Source organism: Sycon ciliatum, assembly GCF_964019385.1.
Source record: "Sycon ciliatum chromosome 5 unlocalized genomic scaffold, ocSycCili1.1 SUPER_5_unloc_1, whole genome shotgun sequence".
Classification (NCBI taxonomy): Eukaryota; Metazoa; Porifera; class Calcarea; order Leucosolenida; family Sycettidae; genus Sycon; species Sycon ciliatum.
Window position 1 is genome coordinate 764,697 of NW_027044462.1, and position 23,630 is coordinate 788,326.

The 23,630-nt window shown below is 46.6% G+C and overlaps 2 protein-coding genes across 3 annotated transcripts in view; both read left to right on the forward strand.

Moving 5' to 3' along the window:
* LOC135830332 (angiopoietin-related protein 7-like) overlaps positions 1-19,626 on the forward strand; it is a 78,884-nt gene extending 59,258 nt beyond the window's left edge. The window contains exons 4-7 of one of the 2 annotated variants that reach the window (XM_065342597.1): positions 7,150-7,263; positions 8,217-8,422; positions 8,780-8,816; positions 18,469-19,626. In XM_065342597.1, coding sequence (XP_065198669.1) covers positions 7,150-7,263; positions 8,217-8,422; positions 8,780-8,816; positions 18,469-19,097 — 986 coding nt within the window. In that variant the 3' untranslated portion in view covers positions 19,098-19,626. The remainder of the gene's footprint in view (positions 1-7,149; positions 7,264-8,216; positions 8,423-8,779; positions 8,817-18,468) is intronic. The other variant, XM_065342596.1, reaches the window with a different exon arrangement.
* The window catches only part of LOC135830333 (angiopoietin-related protein 7-like), a 175,954-nt gene that overhangs the window by 76,143 nt on the left and 76,181 nt on the right, over positions 1-23,630 (forward strand). The gene's annotated exons all lie outside the window — the stretch shown is intronic.

Sequence of the window (23,630 nt, forward strand, 5' to 3'; positions counted from 1 at the left end):
GACACCATATTACCTTATTGTTTAGGGTAGAGCATAACACCCCAATACATATTTTCAATAATACCCCCTTTTTTTTGAGGTAGGGGCACCCCCTGGCACTTATTTTTATCCGCAAAAAAACCGGGCCAAAAATAATTTTCACCGCAAAAATGGGGTACTATTAGTACCCCATTTTTCAATAATACCCCATTTTTTGGGACCCGGGCGCCCCCTGGCCCAGAACCCGCTCGTTACCTTCTACTGGCATACCCAAGGGAGGTTCTTGATCAATTGAGCGCCCGAGGCGTGGTTGGTTGGTGATCACCAAGTCCAGACACGAAAGAGAGCCATTAGGCGAGGAATGAGTGGGGAAGTCAACCATCTGGTGGAGCCCAAGAGCAGCAAATACTGTGCTAAGGAGATCACCAGCCTTCGAGGTAGAATCGGTGGGACACCAGCTTGAGTTGTGGGCGTTGAAATCGCCAGTCACTAACAGATCATAAGAATCTAAACAGACTGACTGTAATGCCTCAACAAACATGTCACAAAAGTACGACAATTGCATTGTGCTCTGTGAGGGTGGTCGATACATGCAGCATAGTAAGATGGGATTCTGAGATTGAGTAGAGGGGGAGCCAAGTTCAAGCCACACAGACTCGCAGCCAGGGCGTTGAAGGTCGGCACGAGGGGAGACGTACGGAAAGGAGTCCGAACGGACAAGTACGGCAACACCCCCATACCCACGGCTACAATGTGCTGACCGATTGTCTTCCGGAGGTCGATCTCTGCGGATGCAGATATAGCCTGACAGTGAGAGCGGGTTCGAGGGACAGAGCCACGTCTCTGTTAGGCAGATTATGTCAGGCTTAGCATATTCGGCAATAACGCAGAGCTCAGACAACTTGTTGACAACAGAGCGACAATTCAGAGATACTAGGGTTAAATCACGCTGGGATTTAGGGAAAAAAGGGAACGCTGATGGATTAAGCGCTGGACATGCAATGTGTGCGGGTCGGCCAGAGGAGGGCTGAGCGGGGTAGAGCGGGTGGGCTAGTTTCGATCGTGGGGTGAATACAGGGGCGTTGGGATTTAGTCGTTGTTGCTGCATCGTTGTGTATGTTGGTTTGTTAGCATGACAGTTCAGGATTGATCATCACTGCCTCGCCGCGAAGTAGAAGACGACTTGTTACCTTGGGCATCAGCAAAGCGCCACTTTCGCACTGTGTGCTGGATGGTGGCCGGCCAGAATTTGGAGTCGAGAACTTTGTCCTCGTCCGATGCTGCCACGGTTACGCGAGCATGGCAAGAACCCAGGTACGTGTTTTCTGAAATCGAACAGTTCAGTACGTCAACTTGGCGGGCCTTGCACCACGCTGTTATTGACTCTGCCCTGCAACCCGGGCTGACATTTCCAACGTACAGAACAAGCTTCTTTGTACGTTCAGGCCCTGTTAGCACACGCGGGTCGGCTGCCCGGGGCTGAGGTTTCACGTAGCGTGACGTAACCCTACGGCGTGTGACTTCCGACCACCCTGCACCTGCACACGGCTGTTCAGATTCCGAAAAAGCGGCACCTACGTCATCCGCGCCTTTGCGGCTAGCGCAGCTAGGTTACTCAAGAAAATTCAAAATTTCGAAATTGAATTGCATCGAAATTACCTTGAATACATGGCTTCTTCGATGGATATAGGACAAACCAAGCCTGCCTTCCAGGTGAATTCAGGTTTATAAAACTCCTTGAATGCAGTCGTCTTCATGTCCAAAATTTCGAAGCTTCACTCCTGATGAAAGTGCTCTTTTCCTCGACGAACGTTTCCTTCGTATTCTTCCTTTTCATAGCATCGTGCCTATTCCTGGGGATACTTTCAGCTAGCTTCTTGCCCAAGGTAAGGTTTTCTAGCGTCTTTTCCAAGTTTTTCCTGGTGCACGATCATATTACCTCTGCAACCCAATTGAGTTTTTTTCGTCGAGGGCCACACATTCTCGTCGAGGGTCCCTCGTTGTCAGCCCCCATGGCAACCCACAATTCAGTGCTAGAGTCTCTGTGCAGGGTGTGTGGGTTCTTTATACCACCCTTTCGGAAAGACAAGAAGACAAGGACGACTACACATGCAGTGGCTGATCACGCAGATGAGCTCCTGCATTATTTCAACATCAACACAACAGACACGCCAGACGTACATCCTGCAACATTTTGTGATTCATGCAGATCGTACTTGAGCAGGGCATCCTCCTCTTCTTTTAGTGACTTTAGAACACCAACTCTCTATCTGTGGCAGCCACATGGCAGTACCACTCCTGGCCCTTGTAAAGTGTGCTCAGGTGCTGAGGATAGGAGAAAAGGTGGTAGGCCCAAGAAACCGTCGACGTCATGCTCAACGGCGTCTAGGGCTAATCCCACCCACTGCAGTCGAGACGCACTTCTGGAGCTTGCTTCCCCGGCCTTCTTTGCAGAGAATGAGGCACCTGCCTTTTTATCACCCTCCCCTCTCTTTCCTGCTGTGTCTATTCGCAGCAAGTGAATGCAGCCGTGCAGCACCCATGTTGCGAGCGTCTGTCGTGTGTGTCGTGTATGCATGAACTATTCCAAGATGCATTTGAGGTAGAATGCATGTCAAATGATTGCAAAGCCAAGCTGTGGGCAGCATAGCTAAAATCTCCTTCTTCCTTTATCTCGTCTTTTCTTGCTGAGCGCAGAATTCAATGCAGCCATGCCACGAATCTTTCGAGCCTGTGCTTAAAAAAACACAGAATAGACAGACAGGCATATCACTCCGGGGCTTTCATGGGAAACCACATTCATAAAGCACTGCAGCCAGCCACATGCAAGGAAATAACCAGTGCTCCTCTACAGACAATGACAAACATCTTCAACACTGACAACTCACCCGACATCCAGTACACACCACAACAAGAAGACCTGCCGGATAGAGCATCAGCACTCCGAGACAAGTACGGCAGACTCTTCACGCAATACAAAGATTGTATGGCAATCTTCGCAGTGTGCAACAAGATCACTCCTGACAAGCTGCATCAACTCTCTACGAACATTAAACTCTTCATGGCAACACTAAAGAAGACAGTCTACGCCAGAACAAGACTATAACGCCTAAAATGCACATGCTGGAGGCGCATACTGTGGACTGCATCAGTCAGTTCGGTGTATCCCTTGGACTGATGGGCGAACAAGGTGGTGAGTCCATCCACAAGTGCTTCAAGCACCTGAGAACATCCATCAGCAATGTGAACAGGGACGTGGACTGGCTCCAGGTGCTAGTACACTTCTGGCAATATTTGAACAGCACGCTGCCAAGATACAACGCCATGAGGCTCCAGCCTGCAAAGCGGAAGCACTCCGACAAGTCAGCTAGTTGAGCACTGACAGTTGCTGTAAATGAGTATGCCGTTTGCATGTCAGAATCCAAAAAAGCTGATGACAATAACTATCATAGTAGTAAGGATGAAGGAAACTTTGAAAGGACATTGAAACGCGTCGCCAAAGGATGGCGGGTGGTGGTGGTGGTGGGGAAAGGTAAGTCAGCGTAGGTACATTTACTAGTACTGGACTCTTCCACGCTCCGAACTTCCCAAGTCAACAATCAATATACCGAGTTTCGAGCAGGACATAGAATTCCTGTATGCAAAGTAATAATAATTTGTTGTAAAAACAAGCTGATCCCGCACAAGATCAGCATAATTTTATGAAATGCATCCAAAGCATTTTTGTTCTTACAAAAAATCACCAAGTGCACCCACTCGCCATTTTGGTTACCGTAGATACAGTGGTCACGTGTACAGTGACACTTTTCGGCAAAAAGATCGGCCATGTTCAATACTTTCCAGCATGGAACAGCCGTGTGCAGCACTCGACCCAGGGTTGGATTGCTCAGGTGGGTGTGGTCTGGTGCCATGCATTGACAAAACAGGCTGCGACAAATGGCTGGAGGTGGTGTGAGCGGGGGTCATATGGTGAGTACTAGAACCCGTACTACCCTGTGTGTACTGCATAGGACCAGAGGAAATATGGGTGCGTTCACGTGGGGGATTCAAGTCTCCTACGGCGGTGCTGTACAACTTCCCGCCGGACATTGCCAAATTTTGCTGTGCTTCCTGTACGAGAGGGTGTACACAGATTTCCGGTTGTTGGAGCCCCTGAACTTCCCGCCTGAGTTGTTGCACTTCTAATAGGCCTTCATACATGTCACGTGCCTGTTGTCAGGTCGTTGCTAGCGTTTGGCCAATCAGAGCAGCACCGTACCAGGGCATTATCAGACGATAATGCCCGGGTACGGCGTACCCATGCCCATTAGGAATGACCCCAGGCGTACTACGTACGCTGGTGCACTGCCAAATATGCACCAAGCCATGCCTTTTGGGCAGTGACCTGGTACATAATTGGCAGCACTCCAGCGCACATAGAACACGTGGGACCATTCCTAAGGACACCACATGCACTCGCACACACCACACAAAACGAAACTACTTACGTGCATCGTCCAAAACAATTTAATATATTTTACTAGCAATGTCGACATAGGAGAAGTAATTTATAACAACGTGACAATAACACACAGCATGTCATTACCATGCATTACTAAATTCAAGTCAATTGAGACGAACAAGTCGACAGGTGAACATGCATCACAAAGTTACCTATCTGGAAGAGATCAGATTGTATCTCGAACTCCTACAAAATGTATAGTTACATCTACATGTACATGTACTTCAAATGTACCTAGCTACATGATTGTCCAATGTACATAATGGACCTCAAGTAAACTGAAAGCAATGCGAACAAAATCTCAGATGTACATGTATGTGAAAAAGTATCATTGTTCCGAATAAGAACACTTACAATGTACTCTCAAAGCTAGTCTATTTACTAGTGCCACTTGGTCAAGGATGTTTGCGGCCAACGTTAACTCCAAAGCAGCAGCGAATGAGCTAACTTCCGTACCGCCCAATAGGCAACACTAACACCAAAATGCAAAGACATATTCCTGGAACTGCAAGTAAATCTGACACAAAACGTTCTATCATTCCACGGAGAAAGCTCCTTCCGATCTTGTTCGACCCTTCATTCATGACAGCTGATTGGAACCTTCCTCCTCCCTTGACCATGTTTACCTTATTTGTCTACAACTAGGCACGTGGCATGTATGAACTATAATAAACACATGGTACGGAGGGCATTATGGCTGATTGTATGCCCTAGTGCGTAGCTCTCGGTCGTGCACCGTAGCCCGCGGGCCTGCGGCCCTTGGGCTACGGTGCACGACCTCGGGCTACGCACTAGGGCATAAATCAGCCATAATGCCCTCCGTACCATGTGTTATTATATACTTATGCACATTGTACAGATGCACGAAATCCCGTATAATCTTGTAGAATCCCGTAGACCCGGTTGGGTGTTGAATGTGCAGGACCCTATTGTGTTTACTGCTATTTCCACTATGAAATGGGCCATGAAGGCATTTCATACGAAATCTTTTTCCGGCAGAGATCTAGCTAGTCGTTTGTTCAATCCCAAAGTGAAGAAGGCTTGAAAAGTGATCGTTTGCCATGAATTGTGAGGCTAAATGGGTCAAACGCGCATGTATAGCACACAATGAACACCCAACCGGGTATGTACACACCTACGGCCATAGTACAGAACTTCGTACATCTGTACAATGTGCATAAGGACTATTCCAGACTCAGGATTTTGTCGGCTCTATCCTGTCTCAAGGAGACAATTTCCTGTGACATGCAGCTAATTGAGTCAGTAAGGCTTACAATTGCAAGTTGGAGCTCCGATGTGGGTAGCGAACTCTGCGCCAACACGCCCACTCCACGCTTCCTCAGCTGGCTCACCAGATCCGGCCGGGAGAGGCTCGAGGCTTTATCCACAGACATTTGCTCGCCGATCTTGATGAGCTCCTCATAGCCAACCAAAGCCAGGTCCATGCCTTCGTTTGTCGCCATTGGTACTGTTGGTCTCTTCTATTAGTTCTAAGCAATAATGGGGAGGGGTAGTTCTGTAGAGAGACGCACCTCGAGGCTAATCCTCGGAGCACAAAATGTCAAACCGCACCCTACTTTCACTTAAATAGGGCTTTCAAACGCAAGATCATAACGTGAAGCAACTTGGAAGAATGAGTATGAATGCGAAGTGTATGAGGGAATGCATGTAGGGCGATAGTGCGGGTTCGAATCCCAGGTTATGCCTGAAAAAAAGGAGAATTGAAAATTTATAACATCCATATGCTTTTTTGCCTATGTCATCAATGCGGTAGACGGTGTCGTATTACCTCGACCGTACCTGTCCCGTACCTGTCCCGTACCGTACCGGACCATCAAAGACGGCTGGCCACAATGCATATTCAAATAGGGCTTTCAAATGAAAGATCATAACGTGAAGCAACTTGGAAGAATTAGTATGTATGTATGCGAAGTGTATCGGGGGGTGCATGCAGGGCGATAGTGCGGGTTCGAATCCCAGGTTACATGTATGTCTTAAAAAAGTAGACATTTATAAGAATTTATAACATGCCTATGCTTTTTTGGGTCTAGGTCATCAAGGCAAAAAAGCATAGCGTAGGGCCCTGAGCTTCCAAGCTCTCTCGTTTATGTGATGTGATGTGTAGCCTGTGGCTGGCCACATTCCTACCTTTCTGTGTAACACTTGACTTTGGTTAACTTTATCCAGTACACAGCAATAAGAAACAACGGTATCTTCGAACTTCCTGAACAATACTCATTGGTTTGAGGGACAGGTGCAAACGGGAAAGTGTGAAGATAAATGCTACGTGTATATGCATAATGTTGATTAATCACCATGTCCCGGTACTTCTTTTGTTTCCCTGGAAATGAGATCTTCGAACATTCAAATTACACATTTGTTCTGTTACTCAAACAAGCTACACAAATTATGTCATAATGTTGATTAATCACCGTGTCCCGGTACTTCTTTTGTTTCCCTGGAAATGAGATCTTCGAACATTCAAATTACACATTTGTTCTGTTACTCAAACAAGCTACATAAATTATGTCATGTAAGATGTGTGTAGAGGAATGGTGAAAGTCCAAAAAAATTATTTGCCTTCTATCTGAGTTCCATACGAGATTATCACTTTAAAATGCCGCCTCTTTCATCCTGTCCTTCTTTTGTTTGCCTTTTCTACCTCCCAGTACTGCCATCCTGTTCTGGTAATCCATGTCAGAACGGTGCAACATGTCAACAGAGAGGATCATTAGTTCATTGTCACTGCCCACCATTGTATATTGGAAAACGTTGTGAAGAAAGTAAGTATACAACACAACACATTGATGCTGATCTGATCAAGTGGGACGTCGTACTGTGTTTAAGAAATCGTTAGGAAATATCATGTTCACAATAACATCACTTATCCTTATAGTAAAGACAAATCCTTATCTTGATTCGCACCATAATCAAACACAATGACGTTTTCTCTTCCCACGACATTCCACCACCCATTCCCGGAGCACAAAGAAGCATCAGTAAATACTCCTAACGTCGTTGGTAGATACCGTTAGATGACTACAACCAGCAATTTCAAACGGTTCACAAAACCAGGGCTGGCTGATGCTTTCAACTCTGTGATAATCTGATAGGGAGCTGGCAGGGGGGGGGGGAGGGGGATCGGCCATTGGTTGTGACCTAGACGATGTGACATATCTCATTCGTGTCCTATTGTCGTCCAACTTCTAGGGAGTTGTGAGTTGCCTGGGTGATACACGTGAGAAGCTGTCTGTGGCAATGATGTCCAAGCTACTCACTTTCCCTTTGCCGCTTTACACCTTCCCCTGGGTCATGTTACACTAGCACACAAACGATAGCGACGCATATTTTCTTGCAGATGAACAGTTTTACAGTTCTGTTTGATTAAAACGAGAAACCACTATTCACGTTGTACATGCATGGATCATTACATTTGTGAAAGAGAAGATTACCGTGTCATAGGATGACTTCTACACAGTACGTTTGAACGATGGTTGCTAATAATATTAAAACGTACTCGTAGAATGAATCTTTATTGATTTTGTAGCCTTCATTGCTCTAGTTTAGCGAACAATATCCACTGATGAACTTGGCAAGGAAAGCAATTCGGAAAACTCTGGGGACTTCGATGGTGCTTGTCGATGACTGGTACTAAAATAGTAATCCTGATGAAGCGAATGTAACCTGATCGAGCCTTATACGAAACGTGATTTCTTTTGCTTGGCTTTCTCTCCAGAGTGGTTTGATGCAGCTAAGTTTAAACAGCAATCCAACACATTACATCAAGTCAGTGAGGATGTTCAACAACTGAAACATGAGCTACGTGCTGGAAGACAGGATGATATCAATCGTATTGATTCATATCTTCAAAAACTGGGTACAAAGATCCTTACAAATGTTAACTCCACTATGAATCAGATGGCATCTCAAGTTGCCGCCCTGGTGAGTTCATGATATAGCGGATTGCGTCAATTGTACTAGTAGAACATGTGTGTACCAAGCTATAAGTAACTTTGCAATGACTGAACCAGAGTCGGTGTAGTTAAGCTCACTTCCCCTACAAGATAGTGAATGCGTTATGAGTGCCTGTAGTCCGTTAGTATACAAGCCAAACAATTACTGTAGATTTTCACCCTGAATTGATGCGAGAATGCGGAAACGATGCTAAAAAGAAAATTAATGTTAAAATTTGAAAACTATGTTCTGTGTTTTGCAGAGTTATGAGAACGAGGTTGTGAGCTCGAATGCTTTTTCATCTTTAATTATGTACTTGTTTGCTCTTGCTGGTGTTTCCCACAGAATGAAAGGCTTAACGAAGTCGAGGGAAGGCAAGAAGGTACGATGCAATACTAATGAAATGTAAAGATATAGGATTAATAAGTTACTAGTTATGACTAACAGTCAATCAAGGTAACGAGATCTTATACAGTCAGATAGTGCGACAACGCATCCAAGAAGTGGAAACCAACACCCTTCCAACTTGGAAGGCTCAGGTGGGGACAGTTCCAATGAGGGGAAAGGATGCATTGATCGGTAGGTGTAGGAATTTGTATTTACTTACTGGTCGCACTTCATGACACATAATGAAAATTCCCAACATAAGGAAGTGAGAATGCAGTCTGCGAATTGCTTTGTGACATCTTCTACTGCTTATCGTGAATAGAACTACTTCAGTAGTTGTTTCGGTACCATAAGTATCTCGTTAGGTATATGCAATCTTTCATTCCATGTAGGTGAGCCAACTGAGAGAGAGTTACGTTTACACGCAAGTAGGTAAGGGGGTTGGATATTAATGACATGTACATGTATATGGGTAAGTACATATGTAGCATTATCAGGCATATACATGTATGTAGGTACTCAATCTGCGGACAGAACTCCACGTGTCCCACGTGTGTTTCATGGGTCGGAAAATTGACTAGCTGGGAGAGAGAAAACATGTTAGTGACACAAAGAATATGTTTACCCAGTGGATCCGTGAGACTGCCATACTACTGGGAGCACCTCGCATTAAAGTCACCCATTACTAGGAGAGACGAGCGTGGACTCTTCACGGAGGCAAGGCACTGTTGAAGGCATCGCAGAATCCTTCTATGAACGGATGGGCTTTGTTGGGCGGTCTGTAAACAGATCCGACGACAAGCTTAGTCTGATGTTGGTCCCTGGGAGACTTAGTTCTCGCTGGGAGGGCAAGCTCTACCCAGGTGGCGTCGAAATTGAGGAGGTGCATGTCGGGGTGGTGAGTGACGGAGGCAAATGTACCGGACCTGATAAGGATTGCGACGCCTCCATACGCGTGGAACGGATCGGTATTCCTCCTGTTCTCCTCTGTTGGCCTGTCACAACGAAAACACTCGTAGTCCGATAGAGAAGGATCCTGGTCATGGGACAGTCAGGTTTCACTTATGCATACCATTACGGGTTGGAAGGTAGAGCAGAAGTCATGTAGTTCAACTAGCTTATTTCCGAGATAACTGGCATTTATGCAGGCTATGTTCAGTTTACCCTGGCAGGGAGGGAAGTAAGGCCGAGCGAGTGGAGTATAATATAATAATCTTTATTTCTGGATTTCCCAAAGGCTAACGCCTATCTGGGGGATCTCCCATTTGTGTATGTACTAGTAACATAGTTAAGGATGCGAGAGAAAGTGCGCAAAGTGAGTGTGAAATGTTGGTTTGAAAAAGGAATAATAAGAAACACAAGGAAAGAAAGTAAGACAGAAAAGAAAGGAACAAGCATGTAAATCAATGACTGCACATCAAAGGTGTACCAGTGCAGTCGAACTGATACTTAGCAATGTGAATACGTAAATGACGCTTGAATTCAGATAGGGAATCTAAAGTTGTCAATCGGGGTGGAAGACAATTCCAAAGAGAACCAGTTTTCTGTAGGAAAAGGGATGAAAAAATACGACCATGTGAGTTAAATACGAGCTTTTTGGGCCTACGGGCACTACGTGATATGGTTATCGCAAAGCGAGAGAGATATTCTCGGTGGAAATTGATGTACTTAAATAAAACAACAAGAGAAATAAAGATACGGCGAAATTGCAGAGATTCTAAGAGACACAATCTATTCAAATTGGATTTTGATTTATAGATATCAAAGGTTATTTTTGCAGACTTCATGAGTCGCCGGCAAACCTTAGCCTGGAGTACATCAAGGGACTCTAACTGAGCGAATGTGATCCTAAATTACCAGACAGGAATGGCATATTCAATTGCCGGACGCACATAAGACTTATACAAGAGGAGAATATGGGACTATGGTTTCAGCTGTGATCGCGCCATTATGCTGGGCCTGAGGAGAGGGTGTTGTCTACCTGGTTGGCATTGCCGGCTCTGGTGTCGAAGCTGTCTGTGCCAAAGCACCGGGGCCGAACTGTGTGTGAGAGAGTGGCCGGCCAGAAACCTTTGTCATCGACGGTCTGTTCGTCAGTTGCCTGGACTGTCACCCGTGCGTACGCAGTCCTGAAGTACATGTACTTCGATGTGAACACTACCCCTTCCTCAATTTGTACTCCTGGGCAGAGCACCATTCGGCGATTGACGATGCCCAGCAGTGTGGCCACACGTTGCCAACGTAGAGCATTTTCCGTTTAGTCCAGGGTTCTGTCGTGAAGCCTGCTGCCGGCTCGCTACCATGAGCCGGTATCGTGTGGCGGGATGTCTCGACACGTCTAGTCACCCTTTCGCTTGCGGACTGACCGTCTGCAACTTTCTTTTGCCTTAGGGCGGCTCGAGAACGTCTGCTCTGGTGCTCCTGCCATATATTTTGCGCCGAGTCCCTGGATCTACGAGATGCTAGGGCCACGAGTACTTGTACTTGAGTTGAGTGCTGATAGAGATTTGTTGCTGTGCATGCACTGGGCTGGCTGACACTGCCAGCATGTACGTATGTGCCCTACGGGATTTGTATTGGCGGGCTTGAGCTGGAGAGTCCAGCGAGTGCACGTGCAGGTTGTTGGGATGTTCCTGCTACGCGAATTGTCGTTATATCCGCAGTCGTTATTAGCGAAGTTGACTGTACATGTAATACGTCGCTGTACTGTGCTGTGCTTCCAGAGGTCGTGTGGCTCCCGTTTGCGCATGGCATGGCATGATGTGTGTGTACTGCGGTGTGTACGCTATTGTCTCTAAGGTCAGCAATTTCCCGCCTGAGTTGTTGGGTCTCAAGTTTCAAGGGCGCAATTTCATCGTCTCTACCCCCCTCCCTTGTCACCACCATCTCCTTGTTTAAATCTATTATTGTGGTGGACAATGAGGCTAAGGCGATCGTTAAAATCCTATACCAGTCGAACCTTCCAGGATAGGGTGGTACCGATGCCCTCCTTCCGGAGAGCTCCTACCAGGTCTTGCCGCGAGAGAGAATCAGATTGCGAGATGTCCCTCCGGGTGGCCAGATTTTGGAGGCCGTCAAACGTCAGAAGGGCCAGGTCGACATGCTCAGTGGTGGCCATAGTCCACAGTTAGTCACAGACTCTATGGGTTGCAGTTGCACGCTCACAGACAAGCTGAGAGGAAGTTGAATCGCGAGTACATGCAGAGCTTCAAATTTTGCATCCGGTCGCAAGTACAAAAAATGATATCCTTCCAGAGATCCTGAAGGTCATCCCGAGGAGACTTTGTCTCCATCAAAACGTTTTTGATATGCTAAATACGTCTCAAGACGTATGCACAACGTGTCGGTAATGCAGAATGTAGAATCTGTGCTTAATGCTGACGATGGAAAGTGAGGTTAATAGCAGCTGGTACAATGATACTAAAGCTGCTTAGGGTGGCAACGGTGACTTATTTGTATTACCCTTGCACCCAGACTTCAAAAAAGCTTACCTGATTTGTGCTCACTCAACACAGATCGGGCTTGACTGATGTTTTATTTCCACGAATTCTGCAAGAGATTAGCAGTCTAAATAATGACTTTATTACATCGTGCTTTTAAAGGGGAAGCTAAGCCTAAAATCAAAATTTCACCAGTTGTAGTCTTCGGCTTGCTGAGTCGAATGGTCTTGGTCCGAGGAAGCTGAGACGCTTCCTTCCTACTTCAATCCCAATCGAACTCGCGCACTTCCACCGAAACTGGGTGACTGCGCCCTACTAGATAGGGATTTGTATGCAAAATGTCACTAAAAGCGCCATGTGTAACAGTTTTCGCCTGTTCGCTATAACTTTACACTCCCTCGCACCTCCTGCATCTTACGCCTGTCTATTAGCACGTTCATTGGCGCCATTGCCACATGTATACTATCACCTTTTGCATATAACTGGTTGAGGCACGCTCAACCAGGTCTCTTACTTTTCAAGGTTTGATTAAACCTGTTACACTGGTAGCAAAAGGATGGTTACTACTCAGCTTTTAGCAGGTGTTCTGGTCGCTCTGCGTACGCTCCTCGTACTCGTCGTTCGGCTGATAAACGATATCAAGACCGCTCAGCGCGTTAGCCAAGGAAACCGAACGATACATCCGAACTCGGAACCGTGGGAGACAACACCCCGCCTTACGAAAGAGCAGCCAGTGTTTGGAGGAGTTTCCGCTACATTCAAAGAATGGACGTTTGCAATGGACATGGCCCTACGGTCGTTGGCACTCCCAAATGCGGCACAGAGGGTCGACTACGCGGCAGGATTTTGACTGGAAACGCTCGTCTTTGGTTGATAGCGGCATTGGAAGCTAACCAAGTGTTTTCCGACTGGCCTGCTCTGAAAGCGGCGCTTGGCGATGTGTACAGACCACGGCACAACGAGGAAACATCGCGTATGGGACGAATTTCCGCAGCGCAGCACGGGTCGCTGGACGCATACATTGCTGCTTTCACTCGCCTCAGCCTGCAAGTGCCGGAAATCGACCACCACACCAGAGCGCTGCTGTTCTTCAGGGGTCTAGTGCCGCACATCCAGCGACAGGTCATGCGTGAGCATCCACGTACCCTGGAGCAAGCTGTCATGGCAGCAAACACCTTGGAGCAGTCGTCAGGGCCACCGGCGTCGGGGCCACCAGCCAGTAGAGAGTCGCGTTCCGTGCCCAGCTTCCGTGGCCAGGGCCTCCGCAAGCTGACGGACCAAGAGCGTGTCCAACTGCGAGCGATGGGACACTGCTTTGCTTGCAGGAAGCCAGGCCACCTCGCTAAATACTGTACTGAGGGTGGACAGCGCTACCCAAACGCTGGTCGCCAGTAAGAAAGGGGGTGCGCTTACTGGCGACGACCCAAGCACCCACGCCGTTATCAGTCGCTAACCGGTTCGGAGCTCTGGAGGTTGAAGACGTTGCTCTCCAGGAACCTACAGAGTCGGAGACACCCATAGCTGTAGGAAATTGTCCTGTTGCAGAAGGGTGTCATGTCAGCAACGTCAGCGTCGGTAATGAACCTGAACACGACCTACTGCGCGTACAGGGAAAGATCGGTGGTCGCCGTGCAGTGATGCTAATAGATTCCGGTTCGATGCATGACTTCATTGCAGACGGTTTTGGTCGAAAGCATCATCTTGACAAGGATGCAAGCTCAGAAATGCTGAGGGTAACATTGGCGGACGGCTCGACCAGCGAGGTCCAACAGATTTCCACACGCACGCTAAAGGTGACAGTCGGGGGCTTCAGTGAGGAACAGCACTTTACTGTGTATCCCCTGACTCGCTACGACGCTATTCTTGGCAAGCCGTGGCTTACAAGGAACAACCCCAGCATCAACTTCCGTACAAACGAAGTTCAGTTGGACGGTGAGCCCTTTGTTGCCAAATTGCCTTCAGCTAACCCGCCGACAGGCGACCGGCCATCTGTGGAAAGCATGTTTATCAGTGGCCGACAAGCTCGTCATGCCCTGAGGAGTGGAGCAGAGGGGTTTCTTGCATGGGTCACTGCTGCAAACGAGGAGAATCGTTCCTGGCCACAACTCCAGGAATCAGAGCAACAGGACACCCAGAACCTGCTCGAGAGGTACCAGGATTTATTTCCAGACGAGCTGCCGAATGAGCTTCCACCGAAGAGACCAGTCGACGATGAAATCCAGATAGAAGATGGAGCCAGACCATCGTCTCGACCCGCCTACCGCTTGCCGAAACCAGAGATGGACGAGCTCCAGTCACAGCTGTCAGAATTACTTGAAAAGGGATTAATTGAGCCAAGAAAGTCGCCATACGGTGCACCTGTGTTTTTTGTGAAGAAGTCGGATGGTACTCTGAGAATGGTGTGCGATTGGCGAGAATTGAATAGAATTACGATCAAAAACAAAGCTTGTCTTCCTAATATTGATTACTTATTCGACACGATCCAGGGCAGTGCATATTTCTCCAAGTTGGACTTGCGGTCGGGGTACAATCAAATCAGAATTCAAGACTCGGATGTTTCTAAGACGGCCATTATTACGCCGTTCGGCCACTTCCAATTTAGAGTCATGGGATTCGGGCTTACTAATGCCTCGGCCACCTTTCAGTCACTCATGAACTCTATTCTGCAACCGCATCTCCGAAAATTCGTTGTAGTATTCTTGGATGACATTCTAGTTTTCAGCAAGACCTGGGAAGATCATTAGCATCATCTTCAAACAGTTCTAGAAACACTTAGAAATAGTGAGCGGTATTGCAAACAGTCTAAATGCGAATTCGGCATGAGAGAAGTTCTCTTCTTGGGGCATAAAATGAACGGCACATCAATTTCCCCTGATCCCAAGAAGATAAGTGCTGTGGAAACATGGCCAACTCCGTCGTCAGTAACTGATGTGAGGAAGTTTCTTGGCTTTGCAAACTATTTCCGAAGGTTCATAGATCGACACTCGACCATCTCTCGTCCATTAGAAGAAATCACCGGAAAAATCACGCTTTGAATGGAGCGCTGCTAGACAGAAGGCATTCGAGTCTCTAAAATCAGCATTACTCGAGGCGCCAGTGTTGCAACTGGCCAATGTTGAGAAAAGCTTCACGGAAGAAACTGATGCAAGTGACTTTGCCGTGGCGGGTGTGCTCCTGCAGCAGGGAGAAGATATGGATTTGCATCCCGTAGCCTTTTGTAGTCGGAAACTTTCAGCTGCAGAACGCAACTATACTGCGGCCGAGAGGGAAACGTGGGCTGTGGTATTTGCATTAAAGTGCTGGAGAATCTATCTACTCCGCCACTTTGACCTGATGACTGATAATATGGGTGTCGTCTATTTACGAACCAAACCGACTCTCACCAAGCGCGAGGCAACATGGGTAGAGTTTTTAGCTGACTATGACTTTACGGTCTTTCACAAACCAGGAAAGAAAAACATTGCCGATCCGCTTTCACGCCGTCCAGATCTGTTCAGTGATTCTGAAATAGGCGGGTCATCCTATCCTCCTAGCATTCAGTTGAATGCCATAGAGCATACCCTAGAGATTAATCCAGACATAGCGCAGTTAATTGTAAGCGGTTACAAGTGCGACAAGGATCTTGCTCCCATTATCAGGAGACTGAAAAATTCAAGCCATGACAATCTGCACGACCGTTACCTTCTAAATGAAACACCCGGTTATCTTTATCTCAGATCTTCACCACAGAACCGGTTATGCATTCCAAAGAGTAGCAAACTCCGACTCGCCCTGCTTCAAAAATACCATGACTGTGTGACTGCGGGGCATCCCGGTCGAGATCGCACCTATTTCAGACTCGCTAGATATTTCTATTGGCCCAGAATGGGACTGGATGTAAAGGCGTTTGTAAAGTCATGTGACGTCTGCCAACGAGTTAAAGGCGGCCAGCTAAAAACTGGTCTCTTGCAGAACTTACCAGTGCCCAGTCAGCCGTGGGCGGATATCTCGATGGATTTTATCATGGGTTTGCCTAGGACCGATACAGGCCATGATGCTATATGTATATGTAGACCGCTTAACAAAGTGTGTACATTTAGCACCTAATTCCTCTACTATTGACGCTAAAGGAAGTGCTGATCTGTTTATTCAACATGTATTTCGACTGCATGGTTTGAGTTCTAGTATTGTATGTGATCGTGATCCAAGATTTACTGCAGCATTTTTTCAGGAATTGTTTGATCGCTTAGGAACGAAACTAGCATTTAGTACTGCCAATCACCCTCAGACAGATGGCCTAACTGAACGAGTAAACAGAATAGTAGAGGATGTGCTGAGGGCTTTTGTAAATCATAAGCAAGATAACTGGGATATGCTCCTACCTCTCTGTGAGTTTTCTATCAACAGCGCTACTCAATCATCTACAGGAAACACACCGTTCTTCTTAAACAATGGGCTAAATCCCAGAGCGCCACCAGACTTCCTTAACCCTATTCAGGGAGGCAGAGATTCAGCTGATTGGTTGCAAGCAAGACAAGATGCGGTCAAGATCTCACAAGATGCGCTAGTGGCAGCTCAAGCTCGTCAGGCCTTCTATGCAGATCGGACAAGGGTCGAGGGAAAGCTGAAGGTGGGAGATTTGGTAATGGTCTACTGGGATTTCCTCCTGACTCCTGAAGCTCTGGACCGATCATCCCATAAATTACGCCCCAAGTGGTTTGGCCCCTTTCCTATAACCCAGGTGGTCGGCCCGAATGCCTACAAGCTCAAGTTGCCTCATACCAGCCGCTGTCACCCGGTATTTAATGTGTCGGCACTCTGTGCCTACGAGAAGAACGCTATTCCTAATAGGAGACAGCCTACGCCTCCGCCTATCACGGACCTTGATGGTTATACCCGCTACGTGGTGGAGAACATTCTCAGTCACCGCCGCCGGCAGAATCAGCTTCAGTACCTTGTCAAGTGGCAAGGCAACTCTGATGCCACTTGGGAGCCTGAACATTATTGTTGGATGAATCTGGTAATAACATTGTTCCACTTCAGAAGTACAAAACCTTGGCTTCTGCCCGCTGACTTTTGCAGTCGAATTTCTAGTTTTCACCTTACACATTTTTTGAGCTTATTACACTTTTATTTGCATGGAGTTTCAGTCGTCTTATTGTGTTACTTCAGTACGAACCCGTTTTCGTCTCGCACGTGTTTGCGCTTATTGTACTCTTTTCCACTTGAGCATTTGGGTTATAAGCTCCTTTCTCTCCATAGGAGGGGGATGATGTAACAGTTCTCCCCTGTTCGCTATAACTTTACACTCCCTCGCACCTCATGCATCTTACGCCTGTCTATTAGCACCTTCATTGGCGCCATTGCCACATGTACACTATCACCTTTTGCATATAACTGGTTGAGGCTCGATCAACCAGGTCTCTTACTTTTCAAGGTTCGATTAAACCTGTCACACCATGTCGTTCTTATAAAAGCACGGATGACCGCGATTGGCCCATAAGGTTTAGTCTTTTGGACGCTGTGTCGACTGGTTTTGGTCCAAAAAGGCTGCGATGCAACGTTCAGCCCTTATTCCCAATCGAACATGGTTAAACAAGCGGTCATGTGCTCCTGCGTACACCAAGCACCTGGTCACCGTGCCTACAGGGTACAACTTACAGCCTGTTTGAACTTTTTTGGGTGCAGTCCTGCCACTCGAGTTAAACTCGAGTTGAACCTTGGTGTGAAAGTTGTCGCCTGCTGGCGCGGTGACCAGGTGGCTTGGGCACGCAGGAGCATGTGACCGCTTGTTCAACCATGTTCAATTGGGAATGAAGGAGGAGCGCTGCATCGCAGCTTTCTCGGACCAAAACCAGTCGACTCAGCGTCCAGAGGATTACAACAAATGGGCCAATCGCGGTCATCCGTGCTTTTATAAGAACGAAATGGCGCTTTTAGTGACATTTTGCATACAAATCCCCTCTAGTAGGGCGCAGTCACCCAGTTTCGGTGAAAGTGCGCGAGTTAGATTGGGGATAAAGTAGGAAGGGAGCGTCGCAGCTTCCTCGGACAACGACCATTCGACTCAGCACTCCGAAGACTACAACTGGTGAAATCTTGATTTTAGGCTTAACTTCCCCTTTAACAGTCACCCGAAGCTTTGCGTACATTTCCGCTGCATTTATTAATTTTGTTCCCTTCCTCGGGTTATGAACGTTTTTACTATATTTTTGCGTTCTTCTGCAGGGTTATTTTCTTGTCAGAGAACCGACTCTGGTCCGTCAAATGTATTCCTCGGCAGAAAAATGACTACACTGTACACTGCATACTGTGATCGAGAGACTGATGGAGGTGGCTGGATTGTGTTTCAGAGAAGACAAGATGGCTCAGTGGACTTTTACCGTGACTGGAATGCATACAAACGAGGATTCGGATCAGCGTCTGGAGAGTTCTGGCTGGGTCTAGATACACTACACTATCCGACGTCACAAGCTGGTAGTACTTATGAACTGCGTATTGATATGGTGTTCAATACAACTGGAGAGAAGCATTATGCCAAGTGGTCAACATTCCGTGTTGAAGGTGAAGCTAACAATTACAGACTACATGTTTCAGGATTCTCAAGCCCTACATTGGTAGACAGAATGAGAATCCACAATGGACAACAGTTCAGTACTCGAGACCGTGATCATGACTCATGGAGTGGTGACTGTTCTAATACACACAAGGGTGGTTGGTGGTATAACAGGTGTTACTGTGTCAATGTCAATGGATTGTATGGACGTAGTGATAGAGACCGCACTGGTGTAGTGTACTATCATAACGGGTACAATACTTTGAAGTTTGTGGAAATGAAGCTAAGAAAGCGTGGATAAAACCCAATGCACTACTAGATTCACTTCACACTGCGCTTATTTGCATCCAAATGCAACATACTGCACGTCTTAACTAGTTTCCTCTTTTCATTATGTCTTTAGAAATGTTTAGACCTCTTTCCACGCTTACAATTTCTTTGCAGAGAGGCAGCATGCCATTCGATTCTCAGTCGCGAGATTCTACAAACCATCGATGCTTTGTTTAACATAATATTACTCCACACATTCACTAAGTGAGTGTTTGCCATTTAAGAGCATTGCTCCAGTTCCTTCGCCACCATAAAACACATTGATCTCCTTGGAGCGCTTTCGTTTTATACTTTTTATCAGCGAGCCATCGTGGTTTCAAGAATATGATCACTCTTTGTAACGAACGGTAATTTTCCTCTCTACTTCAGCCACCCGCATTCTCTCACTAACCACCTGAACATTAACCGTCTAGCACTAGCCACTTCAACTGTTTTTGTTTTGCATGACTAATTGCTTAAACCAAACACACAGTAGAATGACTCGCGAGCAAAAGCTGACGTTCAATTGAGGGGTAGAAACACTATCAAAAATGTCTGTGACATGCACGGTAGGTAAGAACTGTTTCCTGGTGCCTCTATATCTTTTATTTTGAACTATGTGTGGCTCCTCCGTTCTTACTAAAGACTGTGGGTGAAAGTTGGCACTGAGATCCCGAGTTCGAGTACTCTGATCTTCTCCGATCGTATATTCGAGTAAAAAAGGGGAAGGACAAAATGTTACGAGTTATGACTACCGTTAAGTCTGGGATAAAAGTAACTGTCTACCAACGTTGGTGGATAGTTAGGCATAACTCGTAACATGTTGTCCTCCTTTTTCACCATACTTTAATTGGATTGTGGCACCATCCGAGTTGAAGACAGAGAGTAGAGGAAACATGGAAAAAGAGAGCAATACCTACATGTAGATACTAGATAGGTGCGATTAGACTGTGTCAGTAGTCCACATTCAGTTCTCGGCGCGCAGGTAGCGGTATACCTGCGTCTTGAATGCCTGCTATCGGCTGCGATGGGGAGGATGCAGGAGCAGATCACAGGGCAATGCATTCCACTGGTGGAGCACACAGTGGGGAAATGATCGCTTCAGGACTAACGGGGTAGAGGCTGGCGTCCAGGTGAAACTGGTGGCCGGCAGCGCTGGCATGGTCGCTCCGGGTTCACGGGGTGGCCAACTGCTGACGGTGAGCTGGCAGAACCACAAGAAGTTGAGGTGGGCCCGTAATTACTTGTAGCTTGTATAAACAAGCTAGGGCAGCTACTGTCCGTCTGATTGCCATACTGGGCAGGATTGCTCCCGGACCGATGATTCTGAGGGCGCTGTGCTGGACTCGGTCCAGTCGGCTGAGTTGGCTGGGTGACGCTCCAATCCAGATAAGTAGGGCGTACTCCAGCAGGGGACGAACGAATGCCTTGTAAACTGGAAGGATCCGGTTCGGAAAGGTCCAAGAGGGGAAGGAACGTGCAACGAAGAAGAGCACGAGCTACGCCCCACGGCAACAAAGAATGCCGAAAGTTACTGGATAAAGAATAAAGTAGTTCCACGCGACGCACGTTTCGCCGTATATGTCATGACGGCTCAAAAGGTGTGCAAACTCGAACTCGGATGGTGATCCAATCTTATTATGGTAAAAACGGGGAAAGACAAAATGTTTCGTTGTATGACTAACTGTCCATTAACATAACCAGATCATATACAGTCAAGAAGTGCGACAAAATGGCAGAAAACTGACAAGGTGAAGTGAGACATTTAAGTGACCTGACACGTAATTCCAACATATCTCCAAGATACAAACCAATAACCTTCCAACACTGCAAGATGAGGCTCGGAAATGTCTCAGTACTCCTTGTCAGTTTTGTGCCATTTTGTCACACTCGCTGACTGTATAATTATGATCTGGTTATGTTGGTAGACAGGTATTAATCACTCTTAACATGTTGTCCTGCTCCTTATTTAACATAATTAAATTGGCTCACCATCCGAATTCAAAGATAGTAAATGTTAGGGATTTTGTAAGTTCAAACTTTAACCGCCAAGTTTTGTTCCACAGCAAAGGTCATGCAACCAGTCTGCAGGTGATCAGAAGTACTGGCTGATGGAAGAATAGTGAAGGGCTTTGTCATGAGCATTGGTACTAGACACAACTACATTGGGCAACATACCTATCAGCGGGATCGTACACAAAGGAGAGAGTATGGGCCAGAATGCTGTACTTGCGCACACCAGATAAGAGAGGGCGAACTCGGGATGGTACTTTAATAATAATAATGATAATAAAAATAACAGCTCGCATGTACCCCATGGGGGAGATCAACCATTGGGCTAACGCCTCTGTCGGCAAAAAAGAGTTAGAGAAAAGGAGAAATACATGACATACACATCTTCTCCATTCTCTTATTGCAGGAAAAACTACATCGATTCCACCATGAGCCTAGGCATGAGGAATATAATATTAAGTACAGAATGTTAAATAACATTTAACCAGTTAATAACCAGTTAATAAATTTTATTAACTGGTTATTAACTGGTTAAATGTTATTTATCAAAAAGATATTTGAGTAAGCGCAGATATTTTAGGCATTATGAGTTCGTACATTGATTCACAATGCCGAGCCTAGCTTCCCTGTCTTGAGAGATAGCTTCCGCTTCGGCAATGGAAACGTTTATTGTCTTTAAGTCATTCTTGATGTTGTCGATCTATCTGGTTACGGGGCGTCCTCTGGGCTTCGTGATGTCTTTGGTGTCGATTGAAAGTCTTAGAGCTTTGTAGGATGATGAGTCACTGCCTTCTCTGATTACATGGCCGAACCATAACAAGCGCCGTTCCCTGCATGTTCTGGTGATAGGCAATTGGCTGAACAGCTTGTATAAGTTTTTATTCGATATTATTTGGGGATACACTACGCCAAAAATGGTACATAGTAGCTAGTTTGCGGCGATGCCACGTGTCGATTCTGTTGCCGAGTGCTGCTGTCAAGGTCCACAGGCCACAGTTGTAAGGTAGAACCGGAAGGATAAGTGTGGTAAACATAAGCAATGTAGATATTAAAGTATGGCTCTTCCAGGGTATAGTGCCAAACGCTCGATTAGCCGCATTGATACGGTTCTCGATCTCACTTCCAGATCCCAAGAGAATTCCAAGTAGTTTCGTCTTTCTCCATGAGTCATCATCCTTGGAAGGAGTTACAAATTGAGTTTTTGTTAGATTTAATCTCAGGTCATCCTGGGGGGAAATTGGCTCACATTTCGCTGCAGCGGCCAACACAGCATCACGATCAGTGTCGTGTATTGTGGTGTCATCTGCATACTGTGAGAAATGAGTAGGCAGGCATGAAGGGGAGGTGCAGGGTTCTCTCACCTGCCTCATCGCACCTTCTGCGTAGACAATGAACATGGCCGGAGACATCGGGTCTCTCTGAACCACGCCAATTTTGGTCGAGAAGGGAGCACTGAGCTGCCAGGCAATCTTCACCCTAGCTGTCGTATCGGAGACTAGCAATTTCATCATTGAGGTGGGTACACCCGAAGCGGCCATTCGATCAAGCGCCTTGCCATGGTTCACTGTGTCGAATGCACCGCTGCAATCTAGTAATGCTGCCGAATAGTTCCAATTTCCTAGCAATGTTCTCACACACAGAGACCACACACAGAAAACCCCATTAGCCGTTGAGCGACCAGGTCTGAAACCGGCTTGTGACTCGTCCACAAATTGCTGAATATTTATGCTAATTCTCTTTGTGATTATGGTTGTAAGGACTTTCCGAACCACTGACAATAGCTTTACTGGTATGTAAATCTTCGGGGCTCCCTTCGGCTTGCCATTTTTGTATATTGGCACAATAATTCCAGTGGTCATGTCGGCTGGCCAGTGGTGTAATTGGCGAATGACATTGAAAAAGGAGGACAGCCAACCAGCTAGAATGTCAGAACCTGATACTTTAGAAACAACTAATGGTACTTGCAGATGACGGTCGCAGTGATACGCTTAGTTAGCCATGGAAGCAAAGACCCATTGAAGAGGTAGCCAGTGATCTTGTAAAACCGGCAACAGCGTGACACCTTTTCAGATGTTAAATCAGTATCTACTGCTACTGCAAGGACTACGCTGCGAGAGTTAATAGTGCGTAGCAACGCAGAAAGATTCAGCAGGTCTATTACCACTAGAGCATTTGGCAAAAGCCAAACCTGGTACTCAGCTAATTGTTTCATGATGCTAATAATGATGCTCTGCATGACTTTAGATTTGAACCTTCATGTGCAGTGCAAATCCGTCCTGCTTTGTGGGATCCTGAATCTAAGCCCATGATGAACAACTTTGAATCGCCCAATTTCCGTTATAAGAAGTAGGATACTTTTTCAACTGCATTGATACACGATATTGGAATGGTTCGAGCTATGTATTTGTGGCATTGAGATACCGATGATGGCACTTGCCTGTGACTGGAATATACAATCATGTATATGTACATGTACGCAGGACTTGAGCGGATCGGTCACCGGTAAAGGGCG